The sequence below is a fragment of the Lobosporangium transversale genome, assembly GCF_002105155.1.
Source record: "Lobosporangium transversale strain NRRL 3116 chromosome Unknown BCR41scaffold_78, whole genome shotgun sequence".
Taxonomy (NCBI): Eukaryota; Fungi; Mortierellomycota; class Mortierellomycetes; order Mortierellales; family Mortierellaceae; genus Lobosporangium; species Lobosporangium transversale.
The window spans coordinates 55,616-78,614 of record NW_019029056.1 but is presented as its reverse complement, the minus strand read 5'-3'; the positions used below and the strand labels follow the sequence as shown (position 1 = coordinate 78,614).

At 43.9% G+C, this 22,999-nt stretch overlaps 3 protein-coding genes across 3 annotated transcripts; all 3 read right to left on the bottom strand.

The window, feature by feature from the left end:
• Positions 1-9: 9 nt before the first annotated feature.
• On the bottom strand, positions 10-1,701 carry BCR41DRAFT_390729 (hypothetical protein; the record flags this gene model as incomplete). The annotated part of the gene is made up of 1 exon (XM_022028267.1): positions 10-1,701. One exon carries the CDS (start codon positions 1,699-1,701, stop codon positions 10-12), a length of 1,692 nt encoding a protein of 563 aa, XP_021875504.1.
• Positions 1,702-2,385: 684 nt separating this feature from the next.
• On the bottom strand, positions 2,386-5,427 carry BCR41DRAFT_232512 (hypothetical protein). Its single transcript, XM_022020080.1, has 7 exons — positions 5,106-5,427; positions 4,568-4,650; positions 4,336-4,387; positions 3,958-4,044; positions 3,825-3,844; positions 3,318-3,708; positions 2,386-3,207 (listed from the first exon to the last, which is right to left on the bottom strand). Exons 1-7 carry the CDS (start codon positions 5,321-5,323, stop codon positions 2,412-2,414), a joined length of 1,647 nt encoding a protein of 548 aa, XP_021875503.1. The 5' UTR covers positions 5,324-5,427; the 3' UTR covers positions 2,386-2,411.
• Positions 5,428-17,732: 12,305 nt separating this feature from the next.
• Positions 17,733-22,504, bottom strand: BCR41DRAFT_364904 (glycoside hydrolase superfamily). Its single transcript, XM_022026087.1, has 7 exons — positions 21,410-22,504; positions 20,414-20,806; positions 20,205-20,258; positions 19,548-20,103; positions 19,190-19,437; positions 18,628-19,084; positions 17,733-18,518 (listed from the first exon to the last, which is right to left on the bottom strand). Exons 1-7 carry the CDS (start codon positions 22,402-22,404, stop codon positions 17,874-17,876), a joined length of 3,348 nt encoding a protein of 1,115 aa, XP_021875502.1. The 5' UTR covers positions 22,405-22,504; the 3' UTR covers positions 17,733-17,873.
• Between the last annotated feature and the right edge of the window lie 495 nt (positions 22,505-22,999).

Genomic DNA, 22,999 nt, shown 5'->3' with positions numbered 1-22,999 from the left:
CTATATATTTTACATTGATTCAGTGGAGGTAGAGGTGTTGTTTGTAAATCCTGAAAAATTTGGCAAGATGGGCGTGCCAGAGATTGATGGCATGGTATTTCCACTTGAGGTCGTAGTTGTGGCAGTGGTGGCTATAGTGCTACCATTAGCATTAGCATTAGCAGCCGCAGCAGCGTTCCGACTCCATAATTGCATCTGCTGCTGATGATGCATCTGTGCCTGTTGTTGATGTTTCAAAGAGCTTGGTCCATTGGTATGTGACCCATTCAAACTGGCGCCTCCGAATGGTCCACCTGCACCTGCGCTCACTCCAGCAGTCACACCCCCTGCGTTTCCTTTACTGAGTGAGAACGCCGGGTTGTTTACGACCGTCAGAGCTGACAAAGTTGTGATAGGACCAGGAGGAGGACCCGAGGCCTCACGCGTATTGTTCCAGAACTTGGGCCACTCAACAACAAGACCTGGAAACCGAAGCATCATCATGTGAGCCATACCAGGAGAGATCCATTCATCCTGCTGCCCTGCCACCATGTTTGCGTTCACTACAGCGCCCACACTCAGACTGAACACGCTAAACCCATCAAAATCTTCTAATAAACTATCCATACCAGAAATACTATTTGGTCCCAGACCAATCCCAGGAACCCCTCCCGGTTGTCCTGGACCCGCAACGAGACTATTATTGGGAACGTAGTTCATCTTGGATTTAATGCCATAAGCATGACATTGTGCCAACCAATCCACATACTCGTTTAAAACAGCCGAGTGCTCCGGTAGTGAGCGTCCAGCATAAGTAGTCGCGTGTTCTGGATATTTCCGTGAATCCAGTCCGTAACGCAAACGAGGTGACAGCTGTGGGGCACATTGTGATTGGCTATTGCTATCAGTATGTCGGAGGATGTCAGTGGCGCTATCATTCAAGGTCAATGAAGTAGAAGAGGAAGCAAGCGAGTTGCTTGTATAAGAGTAGTTCGATCCTGAAAATCCGTCTTCACTTTTGCTAGAACACAAGTTTGGATTCGATTTTTGTTCATCTGAACTTCCAGTTACAACCATTTTACTGCTATTATTGTTCTTGTCTCCTGAGAACATCCATCTGAGCAAGCTTCCAGCTGAAAGCGGGGCGGACCCAGTGCTGGCGCGCTTGCTTCCAGAGGTGATACTGCCGCCAGTGATATTCGCGGTCGAAGAGTCGCAAAGGCTCGTGTCCCCTTCCAGAACGTTGCGCTGTTGAGTATCGGATCCCATATTTACCGAGTTGTTGTCAGTCCGACTGAGGCGTCTAAGTTTTCTACCAATCAGACTGGATCGACTGAGTGACTTCTTGCTCTTATCTTTAACAGTCTTAATGTTGCTATCGGACGACGTCAACTTTTGATGCGACAAATAAATCTGTTGGGCCTGAAGCTGGTAGAAAGCCCGAGCCTTTTCGCGGCTCTCCTCATCCTGAACCATACCATCAGAAAGAGATCGCTGTCGCGTTGTCTGAACCGGCGACCCCTCATTAGTTGGGGATGTAGCTGATGCTGACTGCTTGTCTGGACCTGGCGATGAGGATATTGACTCTGATGGTGAGTTTTCTGATCCCTTATCACTGAACATTGGTGACATGACCTCTGAAAGCTCTCCTGCATATTGACGCCTCACCATCTCGATTCTACCTTCCATGACCTCAAAAATATTTCTATTGTAAATGTCCATATTGGGTAAACCATGTTAAACGATGAGCATAAGTCGAATCCAATAACGCAAGTTTGGAATGTGAGGGTATATAGTTATCGTACCTGACAATCAGAATCAATGACTGTTCAATGGGCAATCCTTTCATAGACTCTAGAGCCTCTCTCGTCGTCATAGTTTTTTTTGGAGAGTTGGGGCTGTTCCCTTCACTTGATGCCATTCCTCCTGAGGCCGTTGTCTGCTGCTGTTGTTCCTGCCCATCTAATGAAAGGTCATCAGGAGTCCACGCTTTCCAACCTGGCAGAACCCCGACACCACCACCGATTCTGGCAACGCGCCACACTAAGCACCTCATGTAATATAGTCGGACATTGCGAGCCCAATGCAAAAAGCACTTTTCAAAAACATCGGGACATAATAAGGTGCCAAGTGTCAATTGCTCCAAAGTCTGTACAGTACTGGTAAGAAGAGAGAAGTTTTGGTAGATAAATGATATGGTACGCATCAAGGTGACAGTATGATCAGATCCTGTTAAGAGCAAGTGTAGAGTTGAAAGGATAAACTGAACATGAATTGGCACAAAGATGCAGCCTCGTCCTGTATTCAGCGGCACTGCCGCCAATTCACTGTCATAAAGCCTGATAGATTCTCTATAATTGTTCCATTCGGCAAAGCATATTTCAATGTTAGTCAAATCATTGCAATGAAATCAATTTTTTTTTTTTTACAAATTAAGTCATAAGAACTACAAACCTTGACTCAAGTTCGGCAATGAGCATATCCAAAAAATCCAGCAGACAGAAAACACTCTCAACATCATAAACGCTTGTCCTAGTGACAACTGCTTTGATCCAAATATCCAGCATTACGCCATAAATGTTACCATGGTCTTCCATAATAGCCACAATGGTTTCAACAAATCGCCTGGACGCCATGTCAAGCACTTTTGGTTTTCCTGCGGTAGAGCCCCCATTGGTGCCGTCCTTAGCATCCGTCCCAATGGGTAATTTGACAGCGGGCGGCGCAGCCGTTCCAGGGAATTCACCCGTAGCAACCGATGCCATGGCGCGATCCCGCTCTGCCGTGCTCATTCCGTTACTGTTGGCAGCATTTGGCTCAAACTGGACGATGGTCGTCACAGGGTGAATCTCACGATGAACGAGTCCCTCAATCTTTGTCAAGAAAAATGCAGAGAGATATAGATACCCCGGCGTTCCAGCATATACTTTGGGCGTGATGGCTGAAGATGCCCATCCGCCTGCTTGAATACGCCGCAGAGGCATTTCCAAGTACTGTGAGAGACAGTGATGGTAATGACGGTAGAATGCGAAAAAAAGCTCACTGTCGTCGCTCTGCCAGCGGCGGACCCAGTTCCCAAACATTTCCATTGGTGGCGCTCCTTCTCCTGAGTTCATCCTGCGCTTCTGCTTCTCAAACTCCCGCCACCAAGAGCCAGTGCCCATGAAACAGACAGGTAAGAGGTGTTCGGGGAAAAAGGTTGTGATTTGAGGCATGCCGCAGTTTTCGCTAGAAATCAAGAAAGGACAGGAAGTCAAAAGGTCAACTCTTCCATGCTTGCATGATTGCCATGACTTGGATTTAAAGAGCGAGCATCCAATAGTGAAGGTAAGTCATACCCTACGAGATCCATGGCTTTTGCCATACGACTGATATAAGAACGACTTGCTGGAAGTGCGTGAAGCAGTCCAAATGCGACGCCAGGAAGCTTGAAGAAACAAATAGCTAGGATCTTTGCGCAAAAAGTAATGACATTGGAGTAGACTCCCTTTTGATTCAGCCGTTCAATTGCGTATTGCAGAGACTGTGTCAACATCCTGCGATATTGTTGAAATGATGACCAGAATGCGCTAGAGTCTGTAAAAGGGTATCCTGACCCTAGAGTTGTGCTAGACGCTATAGATGTTGTCGAGGATGTATGTTCTGTAACAGAGCCTGCGCCTGATCCGTCAACGAATGTCCTAACAGTTGATGGGGTTGATGGTTTTGAAATCGTATCCTCAACGCGATCTATTAGTAGTTATACAGGGCAATGCGGTATCATGAAGTTAAATAATGCTATTATGTTGCCGCAGTATTTCTTTTAGTTCAAAATCTATACTTATGCTGGGATTAAAAAATCATACCAAACTCTTCGAATTCTTTTCTATTATTATCATATCATAGATCCATGAGATGTACATATTATTAGTCCTAGTCTGGCATGCCACGCTTTAATCTCTAGATATTCAGCCACAGTTGATAGAGATGGGAGCTTACCGAGTCATAAGGGCAAGGATGGCTTCAAAATAATGACATCTATCCGTATACAGAGCATCTGGTAAAGCAGATAGAAGTGTGGACCACCTATGAGCACAGCCCATGAAGGTAACGTTAGTTCTCATAATTTAGTTGAAACCTTTGTACTTCCCTATAAGCTCTCATAAACCCAGACAATTTTCCCGTATGCATGACCAGGGTGGCGGATAGGGTCTGTTACGCAATTCTCTAAATTCCCAGATGCTTCCTTTGTTTGTTATTGCACAAAGTGCATTACAATAAAATAGACAAAAGGTTGTAACCTATTTCTAGCTTTATTCCAACTACAAACATTCCTAGCAATCCATTTGCCTCAAGCTCACCAACCGCCACACTTACCATTGTATTATAAGCTGTCGTCCAGTTTTGAGTGATGCTTCAGATAATAAATCTATGATCCAAAATTATTATGGGACATTTAGAGTGTAACTCCAATTTAAGGTATTCTTTTTTTTTTTTTTTTTTTTTTTTTTTAGCTGCATCACTGGAGGGGGAAAAATGACTGCTCGTCGCTCTATTCCTCCCCCTTTTTCCCTGTTCTAGCCCTAAGTGGTCAATACTTTTTTCATACCTAAACATGGTTGGTCTTTTCGAAGCCAGGGCAAGAGGTTCGTTTTGAGGACGTCGATCCGGTATCTGTCTTTTTGATGGAACCTAGTTATTTTAACATATAGACAGAAAATGTCTCATGGATGTGAGCAAACTGAATAAATGAATGAGGAGACATTGGCATAAATCTATTTTTTTTTAGTTGAGGAAGATATAGAGATAAAGGAGGGGGAAGGGGAAGGGGAGGGAGAGTGGGAGATGGTAGACAAAAAAAGCCTTGCCATGGCGAGTGCAGGTAATCATGCATAAGAGCCACTTCCGCCAAGCGGTACATTGCAATAGGAGCTATTTGTTTGCATATTCGGCAGTGTCACCCATTCTTATTTGAACTTTTTTTTTTTTTAACCATGAAAAGTTGAAAAATAAACTGGGAGGAGAGAAAGCATTGGTGCAAAGTAGTAAAAACAGATTTCATGAAAAGGACGAGGGCTCAATCATTGAGACATCCATTATCCATGATCAAGTATGAAAAAAAAAAAAAGCATTTGTCTATAGTATACCTTGCAAGGGAGCGTTCCAAGATCTTGTATTCCTGTTGTCCATTTTGACCAATCCAATTACGAAGAAGCCGACTCTTCACTGACGAACGCATGTCACTACCCACGGATTTTGAGTGGGAACTGATCTTAGTGACAAATGGCGGGGATGATGAACGAGAATATGGTGGGATAATGATGGATGTTGGGGGTAGGTCGTTACAGGGCTGTCTTTGTGCCATGGCTCCGTCAAGTTCTGGTAATTGGATGTTCTGAGGTCGTGAATGCTTAAGCAGAGGAATTGTTATTGTGGAAAGATCGAGGCGAGAAGATGAAGGTAAAGCTTCAGTAGTTATTGTTCCTGAAGGTTGAACAGCGAGGTTATGTAGAGCAATAGGGATAGAGCAAGGGTCCACAGAATCGGGTATATCGATCGGTGCAAAGGCCAAGATGGGTATAAACTGGGAAGAGATTTGGTTTGCACTTGTATCAGCTGAGGCTTCTGTGGTATTGCTGCTTCTATTGTTGTTGCTGTTGCTGCTGTATAGACCGCTATCAGTGATGGTTTTGTTTTGTGATACTGATCCTTGTATTGTTGTTGTAGTGGGGATGGTGGTAATGTCCGCTTCGAGTTGGAGAAGAAAGAGTGGGGTAGCGGCGAAGGAGCAGATGAGGGTGTTAAAAACGATGAAAAGGGTTATAGGGATGAGTCGAAAAAGGGAGGAGAGGAGAAAAGTAGAGTGAGAAAAGGCGGGTCACTGGATTTCGACAGCGAAGCAGAAGGGAGTGTGGTAGAGGGGTGTGAGAGAGATGAAAAAAGAAGAAAAAGTGAAGGAGCTACGAGCCGAGTTCGAGGTGGAGACAGTGGAGGCTGTGGGAATTAAAGTAGAAGCTGGAATTACAACTGAATTGGAAGAGTCACTATTGGCTCCACTGTCTCTGCCATTGTTCGAGATGTCTTGAGACAAATTGCGGAGAAAGATAAAAGCGCAGAGACAGACATACGGATTTAGAAGGCTCTTTTCGGCAGGTGCACAAGGTGGTGTGGTGGTGACACAGGCGCGTGTTTGCAATTGAGCTACGCAAGAGTTCGTGTTTGTCTGCAGATCAGAGTGGAGGTCGTGCGTAGTTGTCGTAGAGACAGCATGGCAGGATTAAGTTAGAGACAAGGAGAAATTGAAGTTGCTCAGGTTGGAGAGGGAGACAAGAGGAAGGCAGGAGACAAAGCTAAAATCGATGCGGGAGACAACACAGGAAGAAGACGGAGACGGATCACCATCAGAAAGGATTGGTCTTCGCGGAATTAAATGATTTGCTCCTTTGAATGTTACTATTGCAGTAGTGGATTGCGGAGCTTGGATTGCATGTCTGGTCTAAGATGGTCAGGGTAGTGAGAATGATTATCGCAATTATTGCAATTATGCTGTTGTTAATTTAGTTGTGACTACTACGACTACGACTACTGTTGCTACGACTGATGTTGAAGTTGATCTTAATATTGATGATCGGCTAAAAAGCCCTACTACGTTCCTGCTGATCTCAGTAAAGACCAAGGGATAATAGTAGTGATGAAGGCAGAGATGATGAAGTTGAGGTGAACGTATAGCCTTAGATTGAGAAAGAAAAGGTATTTGTAGAAAAGCACATGTCCCTGAGGAGGGAAAGATAGGTAGAGAAATGTTGATGTGTTGAGGATATGGAGGAGAGGTTTGATAACGATGGCCGAGTATTACATGAAGACGGCAAGAGAAAAAAAACGGTGAGGACGAGGATAAGAATAGGGAGAGGAAGAGGGTCAAGCCAGCTAGTAGGAGAGAAGGAGCAGAAAGGGAGATGTTGTAAACCTAAAAAAAGGAATTCGGGAACAGGGGCATCCTTTCTGACTTAAAGTCAGATTGATAGAACCTGGGAGGAAAATATCCCATTTACAAACGTGAACACACGTTGAAGTTGAAGTAGACTATCAAACAGCAAGCAATAAGCATGCACAGCAAACCAATAGCACAACTTACTCGACAGGAGACAAGATGATTTTCTTGATCATTTTTATCGAAGGATAAAGAAGAAAAGACGTGGTTATTGTTCTATTTCCTTTCTCTCTTTCTCTTTTTCTTGGCTCCTTGCCGTTTTCCTTGTCTGAAAATTCTGGCTATTCTCTTGAGACTCGGGCGTATATATTGTTGTTAGTGAAAAAAAAGGTGAAGGAGGTTAAAACTAAAAGTTAGAATCGACATTCCTCCCTTGATTGCTATTGCTAATGTCTTGTTTTCTGTCTGCCTCATCAACAGTGAGCATCCATGTCCAAGAGCTCGATGATTCCTTCTTTCTGTTATACACTAAACACAGACTCATGTCGAACTCTATGCTCGTTCAGGTTTACTTTTCTTTTTTTTTTAAAAAAAAAAACTTAATGATAAAAATATGGAGCTTTCCTTACTACCTTATTGATACGAGACAGTTTTATATTTAAAGTGTTCTCACTCTCATAAATATCATGGGCCCATTAACAGAGAGATTTATCGTTGACATCATTGCAGTTTAACCGTGCTGGAATTCAGAAAAACGAGATGAAGTTCGATTTCAAGTTTAAACGGGAAACATCCAAGGGGACCATCCTTGTCTTATCCCTTCGTCCATAACAAGGGCAAATTTGCCATTATAAATGGGCTTAAAATCCAGCAATCCATGGGCATTGTCTTGAAATTTTATTTCGATGTCGAAATAAATGACCGAAAACTAAATTGTCATGGAGCTATCCTGGCTTTTTTATTTGTGCAAATAAAAAACTCATGAAGACTTTCGCATGACCCTAGCATCCGCTTGGGAGTCCATTGTATCGTTTATTTATTGACAGGTGTAATATAGCAGTGATAATATTCGCCGCCGTAGTCTCGACTTGAAAGGAGGGCAATCTGAGTTAATTCATTCTACCGCACCATGGAGCTTGCTCGGCAAGACTTGATTTGTCACATCATTTGCTTCCTCGTCTTCTTGTGTTCCCTGGGTTGGTAAACACTGCTAATAGAGTTTGTTGGGCCTGTTGAAACCAGAGGGAACCACAGCAAAATATCATACCCAAGGTGATATAAATATCTCTGTTGGAGTGAGTGGTGAACTGTGTGTGGTTCAGATGTAGTGGACATAAACGGCGAAAGAATGCATCGAAAGGATGTGAGCGGTTATGAGAGCAAGGAAGAAGGGGTTGGTATGCCTGTTCAAGTCATGAGTAGCAGTTGTGATCAATGGTATAGATTGTGAAGCGAAATAGACAAAATCTTTTTATGGTAGAGACAGTGTTAATGATTAAACATGACAGTTTTTATATTGATGAAGTATTCAATTATTTCTGTTATAGTGCGTTGGTAGCCGAGTCGAGTCAAAAATGCTTTGATAGCGCTTTGATGGTGTTTTGTCTTGTTAATAATGTTGACGATAATGCTTTTTCCTGGATGATACTTATGCTAAACACCTTGGAATATCACAAATTTCACGACAATGGATTGCTTGTACATTGTATTTTCTCAGCCTCATTTGGCTCAAGGATGCAGCCAACAGTTTTCTGCCTCTTGTAGCTCAGTTCATGTCTTGGTATTTCCGACACCATCACTACTTTGTGCTTTATTGCTTAAATTTGTATCCGAGGATATATATATGTATATAAAAAAAAAAAAAGAAAAAAAAAATTTACCCTTACTCATCTACTCGTCCGCATCTTGGTGGCAGCCTTCGTCATTCCCGGTGTCTTTCAGAAGCTCTAGTCGAATGGAATTGATTGTCCGACCCTTGTACTGAGCTGTCAGTGCGTCTACTACCTCTTCGAAGTCTCGCTTCTGTTTTTCGGCAATATTCTTTATCAGATCGAAAATTTGACGCCTGCGCCTGAATGCCTTGTGACGCGCCTCTGTGAATGGCCATTTGTGATTTTCCTGCTTTGCCTGAGCAACGGGCCCACGGAATTCATCCCATGCTTCCCTGACCGTCAATTGCTTGCCATCGCCTTTCATGAGGTAGCCTTTATACCTTTCATCTTCCGGCAATCGTTGTGTCTGCTCTGAGGTCATTGGAGCCTGCACATGGCTATGTTGATATGGATGCTGTTGCTGAGGACATGGTGGCAATTGGTTGGAAAATAATGGCTGCTGTTACGGTGGAGCGGCCTGGCGAGCTTGATATAGGCCCTGCGTAGTAGGAGCCTGAGGAACCGAAGGAAAAGAAGCTAGGCGGCTCTGTGCTGGCGCCAATGGAGAAGGATTAAACACAAAGGGCGGGCAAGACTGCACATGATATGGAAAAGGCTGCCGCACATTTGCGCTTTGTTGCTGCTGCAGCGATTGGAGAAGTAAGTGGATTTGCTCCTGTTGCTGCCTCTGTTGCTCCTGTTGCTGCCTCTGTTGCTCCTGTTGCTCTGTCACAAGGGTGGATAGGGCCTCGAGCTTCTGGACCGTCTCATGCTGGAGTTGATGAAAGACCCGCGCCTCTACCGACAACGTGTTAATGGCGCTTACCATAGTTTGCGCATTAACTGGCACATCCGCTTGGATGATGCCTGCTTGTCGGCGATGTACGTCGATGGCCCGAAGCAATTGATGTTGGAAATCCAGAAAGAGCTGGCAACCAAAGATTTCTGGTAACGATTCGAGGAGTTTGTTCTCCAACATTTTCCCCTTGTCGTTCGGCTTCAAAAAGAGCACTGCATCCTGAAGGATTACTCGCCTCATACGCACAAGAAGTTTGAGGAACCCAATGCGTGTAACAAGGGAGTCAGTGCTGAAGGCACGGGTCAATCGTTTCGAGCTCGTCTTCTTCTCGATTGGCGTCCAAAAAATGTCTTCGTCTGTCGGGACATTTGGATCGACCCCCAGCATTTCTTTGGTGCACTCCTCTCTCCAGGAGTCAGCTCTCTCCGGCATATCTTTATCAAAATTTTCCTCAATCCAAGGAAAGACCAGACGCTGGAGCTCTAAGGGCGGGGTGACCAAATCACGCTCGATAAAGTAAGGCTCATTCGGTCCAAACTGAGCCATACAAAAAGCGCCCCTGGTTGGGTTTTTTGGAGCATAGAAGTTCTCCATTTGCCCCATGACCCACCTTCCCAAGTGGCGAATATCGTCCAGGCTTAAGCCTCTTTCGTAGGCTTCCGAGACCCCTGCATGTCGGCCAGAGTGCGTAATTTTGGCCGAATGCACGTCGCAGGCACGCATTACAGCCGCCGTAGTGCTCATTTGGGTTCGGCCAACAAGCGCTTCCTTTCGGTTCTCTAACCGTTCTTGGCTTGTGCCACCCCCTGTTAGCACCTTGATGCTGTACCACTCGTCAGGGTCCGCAAAATTGGGAAGAGGCTCCTTGAACACCTACAATAGGTGTTACGTCCTGAGGCTAGGGAGTGTACCCAAATGGAGCACTCCCCTTTTTATTCATAGATCAGAGCAATTAGTGACGGCTATGTTGGAGCCTATATAAGGCTCCGACCTAGCTAAAATAATAAACAACTTTTGATCTCCTTGACTTCCGATTTACCATAAAACATTTCAATAGGGAAAAAAAAAAAAAAAAAAAAAAATAAGAATATATGTCACTTCGTGTAATTGAATGAGAAAAAATCATACGCTCGCGTCAAGACTGACGGCATCATTTACCTGGAACCGTTCTAGCATATAAAATGCAAACCCGCCCACGGTGCACCTTAAGAACAGCTTATGTCGATAAGCTGTCGCATAGAGTTCGACACCTTTATGGTTTGTCTTTCCACGTGTGATGCAGAAGACAAGCCCCGACGCCAGCTTTGACCCTGGCGCGGGGTGACGGGTCTGAATATTGAATGTGTTAGCCAGGTTCAAGTTTCGGATGTCCTCATCCCGCAGCAACATATGATGGCGTGCAAGGAGGCATAGCCTCTCCCTCATATACTGAAATCTTGTAACACTGTCGTAAGGTCGCCTGCCGCTTACTCCAACCGTCGGAAGCATGCGCCATGTAAAGGCCAACATACGCAGGTACATTTTAGTGTTGTAAGGTTCTCGTACGGCACAGGTGGCAGTGCGGGATAAGGTGCCTGTCGTTACTTTGTGATGGACAAGTTTCTCTCCATAATTTTTGATCGCCTCCGCTAGTGGTACATCCGTTCTTGGGTTTGGGGCGGGATTGGGATACGGAGCTGTCGAAGAAGACTGTTGCCTCCATAAGTATTGCAAAGCCTTCTTAACATTTGCGACTGTCCCCAGCGTGAGAGGAACAAAGACAATTTTGCTGCCATGTTTGTCCTCTGGTGCTTGCAGGATAACTACAAACGCAAAAGTATATCCAAAAAAAAAAAAAAAAAAAAAAAAAGTAATTGTATATATAATAAAAAGTATCAACCATTAGTGTAAATTGTAACAATCAAAGATACATTAAGGTGGATGCAGGATTAAGGAATGGTTTATTAAGTCATAATTTAGTAGGCTATTTATATTGATAATTAACACTGAGTTGCGGCCATGGTGTCTTGTCACCTGGGGTACGCGTGATGGCGGAGCCTTCCCAAAGGTTTGGATCCCAGTACTGTATAACAATTTATATATTAATACATGGTTATCTTTACATACCTTGTTCTCTTTCATTTTCAGTCCTGATAACGGCTGCAGTCTTCCGCTTCGGCGTGATGTTCTTGCTTGAACCCCCAACAGTTACAGCTTCATGTGATGCTCGCTCCTCATCATTCAATGCTATATCAATCTGCCATTGATGTGGGTCGACTCCTTCAGGTGGCTCCATATTATCCCAGGAGGGAGGAGCCTTCTTACCTCTCTGTGCCAATGACCTCAGCTGAAGCTCCAGATCTTCATCCTGTTCCTGTTCCTGTCCTTGTTCCTGTCCCTGCCCCTGACCCTGTCTCCGTTCCTGATCCTGATCCTGACCCTGTTCCTGACCCTGTTCCTGACCCTGTCTCTGACCCTGTCCCTGTTGTTGATCTTGGTCTATGCTTTGGCCGTCGTCGTCATCAACTTGCTCGCTGTTATCTAATGTCTCCAGTCTCTGCTCCATGTCGCTTAGTTCATGTTCGTCGATATCTGCCTCGACTAATTCGTCGATCTCTTCTCCCTCATAGACTGCGTCTTCACCAGCCTGAAAATTCGAAGAATCTCCTCCACCCTGCTGGGCATACCCAATAGCGCCACGGTAGCAACGATCTGTGCCGATCAATCGCTTTACTGTTCGCTTGAAGACAACCGTTGTGAAGTATTCAAGCATGCGTTTCGCATCGACGCTACAGTCACCTTGATAATTTTCATTGCAGTATTGCTAAAAACAAAAAAGAGAATTAGCCAAGTCGTCTAGTTTGATAGCCTGTCTGAGATAGCTCATAGCGACATTTTGATGATCCAACATACCTCCCACAGCCGGAGCTGTGTCTTATATTGATTCACTGTCGTCGATGAATCTGGATCATCTAAAATCATCTGCAGCACACTTCTCGCCGGCTCCTTCCGTGCGTTCGCCAGGGCCAGCTCTTCTTCTGTCAATGGACCGGAGTGAAGGACATTTGAGGATAAAGAATCAGCCTCACAACGCCTAGGGCGCTTAAAAGACTTTGCACTAACTCTAGCAGTCTGTGCCACTGGTGAAGGCTCTGGAGTCGTTTCGTCAGTCAGAATAACTCTTTTTCTCCTCGGTGTTGCACGAGTGGATCCAGTGCGAGTACTTGACTTGGTTGGCTTCGTCTGACTGGTGCTTTGTTCCAAATCCATGCAGGTGAAATTGGATAAAATCTTTTCGTTGTTGTTTGTCATTTTGAAAGTGAGCAAGCAGGAATGAACCTTTGAAAATGCGAATGTGCCGTTATTTTTCTCAGTTTTAGTCAGGGGAGAGGGTAAGTCTACTCTGTGTATTGTAGGTTTTATTGTTTTATTGTGTATATGAATGTATGGAGGAATGAAGGCGTGAAATAAAGAAGAAAGAAAGAGATCTTTAGCATGCCATGATGACATTGTTAAAATTTCGATGGATTTGATGTCAATTCAAATTTCAGGACAAGTGTCGGAGTAAAAGCCACAAAACGAACACATGTCTTGTACGTACAGACATGAAACATAATACCCTTAAATGGAAAAAGGACTGGATTTGGCATCATAATCCATTATAGTTTATTTAGTCAAATTCCAATATGTGCCCATTAATAGGCAAAATGTTTCACAGGTTTCACGTACAGACACAGAGACACAGAGGCTAGAATTCAGGCACATGTCTTTTCACTACATCTAACCATAAAGTAGAAACTAAAAGCATCTTCAGTTACACGCGCGTAGCGCGCTCACAAAGCGATCTGATCTGATCAACACCTTGCTTCATACTCAATTCTTCACTCCCTCATTCCATTCCCCTCCTTCCCCTCCTTCCTCTCATTCCTCATTCCGTACTCAAAGGAAAATAATAAAAAAAGCGCGCTTGAGAGAAGCTAACAAGTGATCAAGATCACTAAGATAATGATTAAACAATTGAATTATGAGGAGAGTATATTGAACTGGACTTGACAATATGAGTTAAAAGTATAAAGGCATGTTTGCTTATATTTTTCTTTTATACATCATACATCACCGCCATTTATTACGATAACCACTACTTGCAACGCTTGCTCGTACTCACAAATATCTACTCAATCCCTCAACAAAAAATACAAAGTAACCTATCAGCATGCCCCGCACTATCGCTTCTTCATCTTCTGGCAACGCTGCCTCCTCAACAACAAACGCAAGTCCAAGCGGCGCCTTCTTCGAATTTAGTGTGAGGCAAGGGAAAGAAGGAAGAAGTGGCTATGCACGAAAGGCTAAGGAAGCCAGAGATGAAAGAGGAAAAAGGAGAGAGATCCGCGAGGGCAAAAAAAGGGCCTGTTCTGTAGGCGTCCATAGCGTCTCCGAGGAACACACCCCTCGCAAGCGGATCCATTCCCAAGACACCATGATCGGTGCAACAACTGATAACTCTTCCAGCAACCTTCAATCGTCTTATTCGTCTGAAGAAACAGCAGAGCAGAGAAAAACCTGTGCCAACAATGTTCTTGAATCTCTCCTGGCCAACAAGAGTCCCTCAAAGACATTGCTGCAGTACAGGACGTACTTAAAAGCTTGGCAGGTAAATTTTTTTTTGTTTATTTGTTTATTTTATTTTTTAGGACATTCAATTTTTTTTTCATGCTTCGTAATACAAAATATGTAAATACAATATAAATGATAGGTGTTCTGCACAAGAGAAAAAGGGGACTGCAGCGTTGATGCAAGAAAAATGCTAAAGTTTTTCGAGGAGGTTGTTTTCAAGCGACAGTGAAGAAATATATCGATCCAAACGCGGGATTCAGTGGCGCCGTTGGAAAGGCTTCATCACAGGCGTCCAAATCAGTGTTGGAGGGTAAGCTGACTCGCGAAAATAAGAGAAAACCGAAGGCTTGGAAAGCAGAAACAGAAGAGAGTATTTTTCAGGATGTCGTCCATGAGCTGGAGCAAAATTATAGCCAACATGATTCACAGCCTTATGAGACCTTGGCCTTTGAGGAGTTCGAGGAAGCCTCCCAAGGTGACAAAGACGATGCAGGAAGCGAAGACGAGGAACAAAATCACTCGCAACCAGCTGAAGAAGAGGCCCTCATGTCTACTGAACCGCAAGCCCTCATGGTCTCCTCCATTGCGGAAAGAACAAAAGGTAAATCTAGTGTAATCATGTAACCAAAACAACCTTGTTCAAAGCTGTGGCTCACTCTTAATTGACATTCTGACACTTCATTTTAACCCAAATATAGTTCTTTCGCATCCGCTAACTGATGAGACTGGCCGAAAATTCATCTATGCGCCTATCTCGATAGAAACAGTGGATTGTGCCAGGAAGGCGTTAATTTATCTCTACAAGGAGCAAGCGTCATCAAAGGTGGATTGGCCAAACCCTGCACCTCATCCGCGCAAGGATATCCCGCTGAAGGAGGCTATCGAGGAATACGAGGGGAAACTAGTGTATGACACCTCATTCCAGGGGTCGACGCGCACTGATACCTGTTCTATTCGTGACCCCTATAATGAGAAGCAGTTTATTCGGATGGCCCTCCATACGTGGGGTATGAAGCCAATGCTGCGACTAAAAGGGAAGCGAGTGTATCATGCGGAAGGTAGATTTCAGTATATGCGTGAACGCCTTTGTATCTTGGCACGACACCATATGCTGTTGCGAGATGAGGATATTCGCAACCTTAATCTGTCTGATGTATTCAGCATCATGTCTTCCCATCCGGCAAGTGGATCCCAGCCAGCTCTCGGACTTACATTTTTCATATCTCGTGGCAAAACGAATAAAAAAGGTGTTAAGCTTTATGCAACCGCCTTTCGTCATAAAGTTTCTTACAGGTGTACTGTAGGAGCGTTTGGCTTCTACATGTTGGAACGATTCATGGTAAGGGATTTGTGCCATTCTTGTCTCTTCTTACTGCAATATACATTATGTACTTTCCTAGCTCGTTGTTAAATGTTGGGCCGTGTACCATTCCTATAATAGCTGGATAAGGAGGATGTCCCAAACTTCGCTGATCCCGATGATTGGTACAACATCAAGCTTTTGATCGCGGCTAGTACGATCGAGAGGCGCAACGCAGGCCTTCGCAAGAATGCTGTTGCACCAAAGACTCAAATCGATACCACAGCTTCTGTGATGCGAACCTGTGGCGTCCATTCGACCAAGGTCACTCACGCTGGTCGACACGCAGGAACATCAGATGCGTACCGTCTGGGCTTAGGCTTGGAGCATATCCGTCACCTTGGGCGTTGGGTAATGGGACAGATGGAGAGTTTCTATGCTCCAAAGAACCCCACCACGGGCGCGTTTTATATGGCTCATTTCAACAAGGAACAAGAGCCTTATATCCTTGAACGTAATCTCGTTATCCCTGACTTGGAGCTGCAGAGGAAAATTTTCCCTTGGATCGAAGGGAACTTTAACAGCAGCGCTAGAGAGAATGAGGAATGGGTCAAGGATTGTGATGATGCTATGACAGATGTAAACCCGGATCTCATCACGGAGGACGATCTGCACTGGGGAGGCTGGCAGGAGCGTATGCGCCATTCGACAGCGGCTAGGGATCAAGATGAAGAAACTACGGGAAGCTCCGCCGCAACGACCAATAAGCTCATGAACAGCGCAATGATTGATGGACGAGCTTTCCTACTATTGCTGGTACAAATGAGGAGAGTTATCCTTCAAGACGCCGTGCTGTACCTGAAGCCTGACAGCAAAGGAAGGACTTTGAGCAATAAACTTTTAGAATCACCTCCAGAAATCTTTGAGAGTCAGCTGTTCCTGGACTTTCAGATAGAGCTCCTCCGTGCAATCGAAGTGCATCAGCAGAGCGCCAATGTCGTCAATCCATTGGTCCCAGTTGACAAACATGTGGTCTCCAACGCGCTAAACAGCCTTAGTCACCAGAATGCAGCTATTGCTCGGCAAGAGGCACAACAAAGGGCGCAGTTGTCTGCCATGAGCTCAGAGCTCGCGACGCTAAAGCAGCAAATGGAGATAGTGATACATTTACTGCAAGGTCCGTCAGCTCGCCAAGCTCCAACGCGTCCCTTGAATGCAGCCGGTCTTCTTGGGCCATATCTCCATACTATGCCAAGCTATCCTGCTCTGCGCGGAGTCCCTCAACAGCAGCCGTTTGCGACGCGTCCCCCACAGGTACCTCAACAGCACTCATCGCTGGTTCAAGCTTCTTTACATTGCTTCCAACGAGCGCCGGAGTCACCGCATCACTCGTCCCCAGGCCCCAGCTCATCAAGCGCCACTTTTAAATGGAAAGCAGACCGTGGAAAGCTCACGGTGGCAGATGCTTGGGAGGAGTTTCATGGACCCCTTGCGGCATTCAAAAGACTGAACCCGAGTTGGCCAGTGAGTACGTCAGATCAAAGGGCTTACAATCGACGATATGAGTTGATTAGGCTGATCAGCGAAGCAGCGAGAAGGGAGGGCCGCAAGCCTGAAGACATTGTTGCTGAGTGGTCACAAGCAAATGAGGGAAAGACTATTAACTCGCTGTTAATATCCATGAAAGCTAGGGAGCATGAGGATCCTGAAGATGGCCAATAAATGACAATACACTTCCCCGGTAGGTAACAACATCATATATAGAAACATATACGATAGTAACACCATTTATAATAATGCATATAATAATAAAATACTAAATGCGTTAATTGATTTGCCAAAAAAAAAAAAAAAAAAAAAAAAAAAAAATGGTATGTTTGTAAGTCGCGCATTTGCGATCCGTTTGGCGTTTGGTAGCATCTTAACGCGCTTTCTCCTCATTTCCGTTGAGGGAAATAAATGACGAATAATATGGAGTATGGAAGAAGGGAATGTTAGGTCAGATTAACTTGACCAGATGTGGTCTGTAAAAAGCTAAATAATACCAGAACAGCAAGGTAACTGAAATACTAATAATTGAAAAGGAAGGAATATACGCCGTTTTCACTACATTTTACTCATTCTGTGGTTTACATTGACTACATTATACGCACTTTGACTTAAATATACGCCAAAATGGTTACACAAACAAGACACAGAGCAGTGACAGTCACAGTTCAAGACACAGAGCACTCCCTGTCTTAATATTGATTCAGATTCGCTCTATATACTGTATATCTGTATCTGTTTATGCTTTTTATTATTTTTATTACTTTGGATCAAAAAGTTTCGGGTATCATAGGAATACGGCGAAAGCCACTTGGGCGAGTTCGTGAAGGATGGTTAGGAAGGTTTTTGTTCTATCTTTTCCTATCTATGTTCCTACATGATGGTGCACACGCAACCAGTCTCGCCTTCTGGCTTGGGAGGTCTACCCCCACCATATGCCTCTTCATATTTCAGTTTGGATGGCTCCTTTGTATCACCCTTTAACACTTTGCTACGATTGTTAGCGTCTGGTGTCGTTGCGGATTTGGCAAGAGATGAGGATGATCCGTTTCCAACCTTGGTCGATACTGAGCTAGTTATCAAAGGCTTGATCTGGATCGAGTGTATTGCACCGGGTTTCATATCTTTGTGTCTATAATACAAAGTTTGCCGTTCCTTTACATATCGCCAGTCACCATCGCTTACAAGAATCTCTATATCCATTTCATCATAATGGTACGATGGTACAAAGATCTCTGTCTCAAATGCCAGCACTGTTCCTTCAGGGGGATGTCCAATGAACGAAGAGTTCATCTCTGGGTTCGAGTATGGTAAACCCAGTGAGTTGACAGGTACTGAGCCGCTGTTATTATGTGAGTCTGATGAAGTAGATGTAGTATTTGGAGTTTCGTGTGTAGTCACATGGACAATAGGGGCAGGTGGCTGAAGGTAGTTACAAAACCGGAATGTATACCGCAGTGTTGCAAGATCAAACTCGCTCGATATGGGTTCTCCAGCGACTTTAGCTGCATAGGGTCGCTATTAAAGATTTAAAATAGGAGAAAAGGAGAAAATTAGTGTTTAATAGTAAAAGAGCATCTTGTATGAAGATTAAAAAAAAAAAAAAAAAAAAAAAAAATGAACATACAACAATAGCATCTAGAGCTCGCCCTCCAATATGCGACTCATGATAGCGACCATCGTCCGATTGTTCATCCTCAAAGCGAAAGTATGATCGATCGAACGGTGAGTCCATATCGATTACTTCTTCCTCTTCATTATGAACGGCCAGGTCCTCAGACTGACTGATTTGAGCAACTTGCTTTGTCTCTGAATCGAGTTGTGTAAGAGTGGTTTCACTATCGGTATGATCAATTTTCATTTTGGCTGTGAATTCTGCAGTGGATGTAGCTGAACGCTTCATGACCTCCTTCGCAAAGTTGGGTGCCTGTTGCCTCAGTGTTTGACGAGAATCTGATCCAGGAGATCGGCCCCGATAAGGATCTGGTGAGCATTGAGGCGAATCTAATGAAAAGATGGAGAAATCCTCTCCATTCCAGTGATCGCCGTGGGTATTATCGTTGGTGGCATTGTAATTCCATAACCTGAATGGGATCGTTTTTAAAAAAGAATATTAGTGCAAAGCTTCCATGATCATTAGCAAAAAATTATTGTATGTAAAATACTAACAGAGAATAAAAGAGACATACGTGAAGTTTAATAGGTTCGCTTCCAGAGAAGATAAGACAGCATCCAAAAACTTCGAATGATGACCATAGTCGCCGCTGAGGAATGCTCTGCGCTGATTGATATCCATGGGAATTCCACATTCGCCAATAATGCATGGTTTGTTACCAACATTTTGTAATCCAGTGTTCAAGATATTGGACAGCTGCCCACGATAGTTCTTCCTGGCTCCCTTCAGGCCAAAGTATGTTGCCGAAATTACATTCATTCCCTATTAAGGAAAAGGAAGGTGAAAAAAAGTTAGCTCTAATTCTTCCGCAATAAGGATTCTTTTTTTTTTTTTTTTTTTTTTTTTTTGTATTTCTGATCATTCATTTTTACCTTACTCAAACCCTGCACGTCATGGGTAATACGGCCATCAAAGGCCTTATTGAAGAGTGAATGTAAATCATACCAATGGGGTGCATAAACAATGTTTTCGTCATGATCGTTAGGGCCCCAAACTGGAGGAGGCTCATTCGGGATAGGTTCAACAAAGACGAAGGCTGAAGGGAGGACACTTTGAATAGCTCGTGAGTACTTCCCAATAAAATCTAGATAAAAGCTTGAAAATTCGACCTTTGCTCCAGTGATTGGGTGTTTAGAGAAATAATTGGGTTTATCCACCTGAGGTTGCCCCGTCTTAGGATTCACACTCCAGACACCATGCTGCTTCCAGAGACACTCGCCATCAAACCAAGCTGACTCTTTCTCCTCATTGATTAGCCTTGTCTTGTGTTTCTTTGTAGGCATAGGCCATGATTTCACCCAAACTTCGATTGGGAGCGTCATGCCAGCGCCCAGCGCAAATCCCTCTAAAGCAGAGGGACAGTCGCCAAAGAAAAGATTGGAGTTGAAGTCATATTTCTTGAGATTTTCGAGACCAATATACCCATGACTAGAGAAAACACAGAGAAAATATGTAAGAAAAGTTAAAAAAAGTAAGAAGTATTATATGACTCTCACCACTTTAATGACATAAGAATAAGAAATACTTACTGTGGCTCGTTCATGACCTCAAATCCAATAACGGCATCTAGATGAGCTAATCGTCTATTTCATGGAAAATGCACAAATATTGTCGTGGATTGAGCAAGACGTGAATTCTGGTCCCGAGCGACGCCAGTATATAGAATAGCAATAATAGTAATAACAATCATAAAGAATAGGGCTGTTGGTAAAAAGCATGATGACATCTTTTATAATACCTTGCAAGATGTTGATAGCACTCCAAATATCTGTTTTGTAGGAACTGCTGAATTGGTTCTCCCTGGTAAAACTTTTTGGGTGCGAACACATCTCCGCCCCAGAAGAGCGTGAACATGGTGCTGGCGGCGAGTTTGGTATAATTGGTAGGCCACACCATTGGTGGTGAATCTCCCGCCGATTGGTTAGTGTTGTGCACATATGCTGCTCCTGTGGCTTTGAATTTTGTCATATCCAGCCCCGCAGCCTCAAATGTCCAACCTGGTGCACCAGATCCGCCTGAAAATCGAGACCAGCAGTCCTGATGTGGATCAATAAAGCACTTGATGCCATACTTCGGCATCAGCTTAATTAATTCGATCAATGAATCGATGAATTTTTCATCATAAATACCACTAGTACATACCAATAATAGAAAATAAAAAGCAGTATAAGATCCATAAGTTAGTAAAATGCAAGATCGTGATCCAAGAATTTGCTTATGTATGCTAATTAGTTGTCTATTTATCACCCCTTCCACCACCATGTATGGTATGCACATGCTGCAAAAAACAAAACGAAAAAGAGATAGTTTAAAGATAGTTTAAACTTAATAGATGAAAGACAAATAAAATTCATTTAGTGTAGGACAGATGGTTCAAGGATTAAATGTGGGTGTTACAGAAATACAGAAACACAGAAATGGATGGTTTTTGAGAGCATTGAAAAAACAGAAATATGACGAGATCCTCAGGGCAAGGAGACAGCCATTAGTGTAGTTCGTATTGTGAAGTGTGAGGAGGACTGACAAAAACCCTTGGTTTTTTCAGATTGCATAGTAGTAATAAATAACAGTAGTAAAAAAAGGGATGCAGAACGGAAGAGAAAGAGAATGACAAAGCGCTATTTGGCTTGTTGTCTCACTAGGAGGTGGACTGAACGAGGAGATCATGGAAAGGGAGGAGCAAATAAAATGAGGATGTAGTTGTTGTAGTAAAGAACAGAGATGAAAGACTTACGGTCCAGAGTGTTCTAGTGCCTCCCAAGTCACTAGAAGACGTACAAATGTCAAACCCCATCGTTTCAGCCTCGAAAAGTGCTCGTCTGCCTGATCCAGTGGAAAGGGGCGATTGAGAAAACAGACATTGCGATGATCAAAGAACCCTTCACTCAAATGAGAACTGCCATTGGGTGTTGTTGGTAGCTTGGAGTTACCACACAGATTGACACCTCGGAGCAGCAAGGTTCTGTTCTGCGAATCCCTGAACCAACGCCCTTGTGAGGTGATCGGTCCACCTGAGTACCAATCGTGTGCTTTGCCCGCAGGGCGCAATGGGGTGCCTCCACCGGGCTTCCTTCTGTTATTCTTTTTGGTACCAACCACCCGCTCTTCCTCTGAGGAGGATGGAGGCGAGGATTGGTCACTTTCGGACAGGACAGAAGAGGCATAGGAAGATATGCTCGAGAATGAATGGGTATGTTTCAGTTCCTGTGTCTTGAGATGATGAGAGCGAAAAGTCATGGCAGGCAAAGCTGCGTCTGACTGTTGAGAGGAAGGAGCTGTGTCTGCAGCATCAGGAAGTGAGCTCGTCATTGACCTTTTCGAAATGGGATGGGAATAAGAGTGAGGAGAAGAGGATGAAAATGGGAATGGGAAAAGGAATGAAAGTGGGAATGGGAAGATGGATGTGCCAAAGTTGGATAAAGTTATGGATAAAAAAAGAGTGGAACAATAAAATTGCCAAAGGATGATGGACAGTTTTGCGCAAAAATGAAGAAAAAGGGAACAAAAGAGCGAGCAAAGAGTGGCCGTTAGCAGATAGCAGCCGATGGGATTCCAAGGGCAAAGGCAACTGTCAAGGAGTGGGGAGGAGAGAAAGCAAAAAAAAATGAAAAAAGAGGGGTTGACAATAGTTAATTGAGAAAAAGAAGCAAGATCGACATTAAATGTCAACCAGTTGTCTCCTTCCCTCATCTTGAAATACTCTAAATATGGTGCGACTTGTTTGAGCATTTATTTTTGGGAGGGATATATTAAAGATGACGCCTGAAAAAGGGTTTGAGCCGGAAGTTCGTCGAGAGGAAAGAAAGTGGGAGCAAAGTGTGGATCTAGACACCACACCCAAGTGGTATTTATTAATCAAGCAACATGTCTTCATGTCTGGTCAGCTATGACATTGGTACAAAAAAGTCCGTTTTTGAGTGTAGGATGGGGCGCGTACTTTTAATTAGCTTCGTCAGAGGCGTGTACATGTTAGGTGAAACATGCAACAACACACTTCCTATCATGGTGGATAGGCCATGGGAAGTCCGCTGGCGGGATTGCTGTGTCCTTCTCTCTGGCTCGTTTGAAAAGTCACTCCATTAGACATATTCTTGAAGCACGGAGACGTGGACCCCCACTTATTACATGTGGACATTTGTTACCATACACAGACACCAGGCAGAATGCACATCCATCTTCCATGCGACTCAATTTTCAGTGAATAGACACAAGACAACTCTATGCATGTTGGTAAAAATAGCTACAAAACTCCTTTAAACACGATCAAGATTTGTAAACGGGTCCCATATTATTATTGTAGCAAATATCCGCATTTCGACTTAAT

Excerpts from the sequence above, each read along its gene's own strand:
- BCR41DRAFT_364904 (XM_022026087.1), bottom strand. The coding sequence starts at position 22,404 with ATGCTCAAACAAGTCGCACCATATTTAGAGTATTTCAAGATGAGGGAA. Across the intron at positions 20,807-21,409 it reads GCACTAGAACACTCTGGACC|TGGTATTTATGATGAAAAAT; the intron begins GTAAGTCTTTCA and ends GGTATGTACTAG. Across the intron at positions 18,519-18,627 it reads GAGCTCTAGATGCTATTGTT|CGACCCTATGCAGCTAAAGT; the intron begins GTATGTTCATTT and ends AATCTTTAATAG.
- BCR41DRAFT_232512 (XM_022020080.1), bottom strand. The coding sequence starts at position 5,323 with ATGGCACAAAGACAGCCCTGTAACGACCTACCCCCAACATCCATCATT. Across the intron at positions 4,388-4,567 it reads AAAAGACCAACCATGTTTAG|ATTTATTATCTGAAGCATCA; the intron begins GTATGAAAAAAG and ends TTTGGATCATAG. Across the intron at positions 4,045-4,335 it reads CGACAGCTTATAATACAATG|GTGGTCCACACTTCTATCTG; the intron begins GTAAGTGTGGCG and ends CTGTGCTCATAG.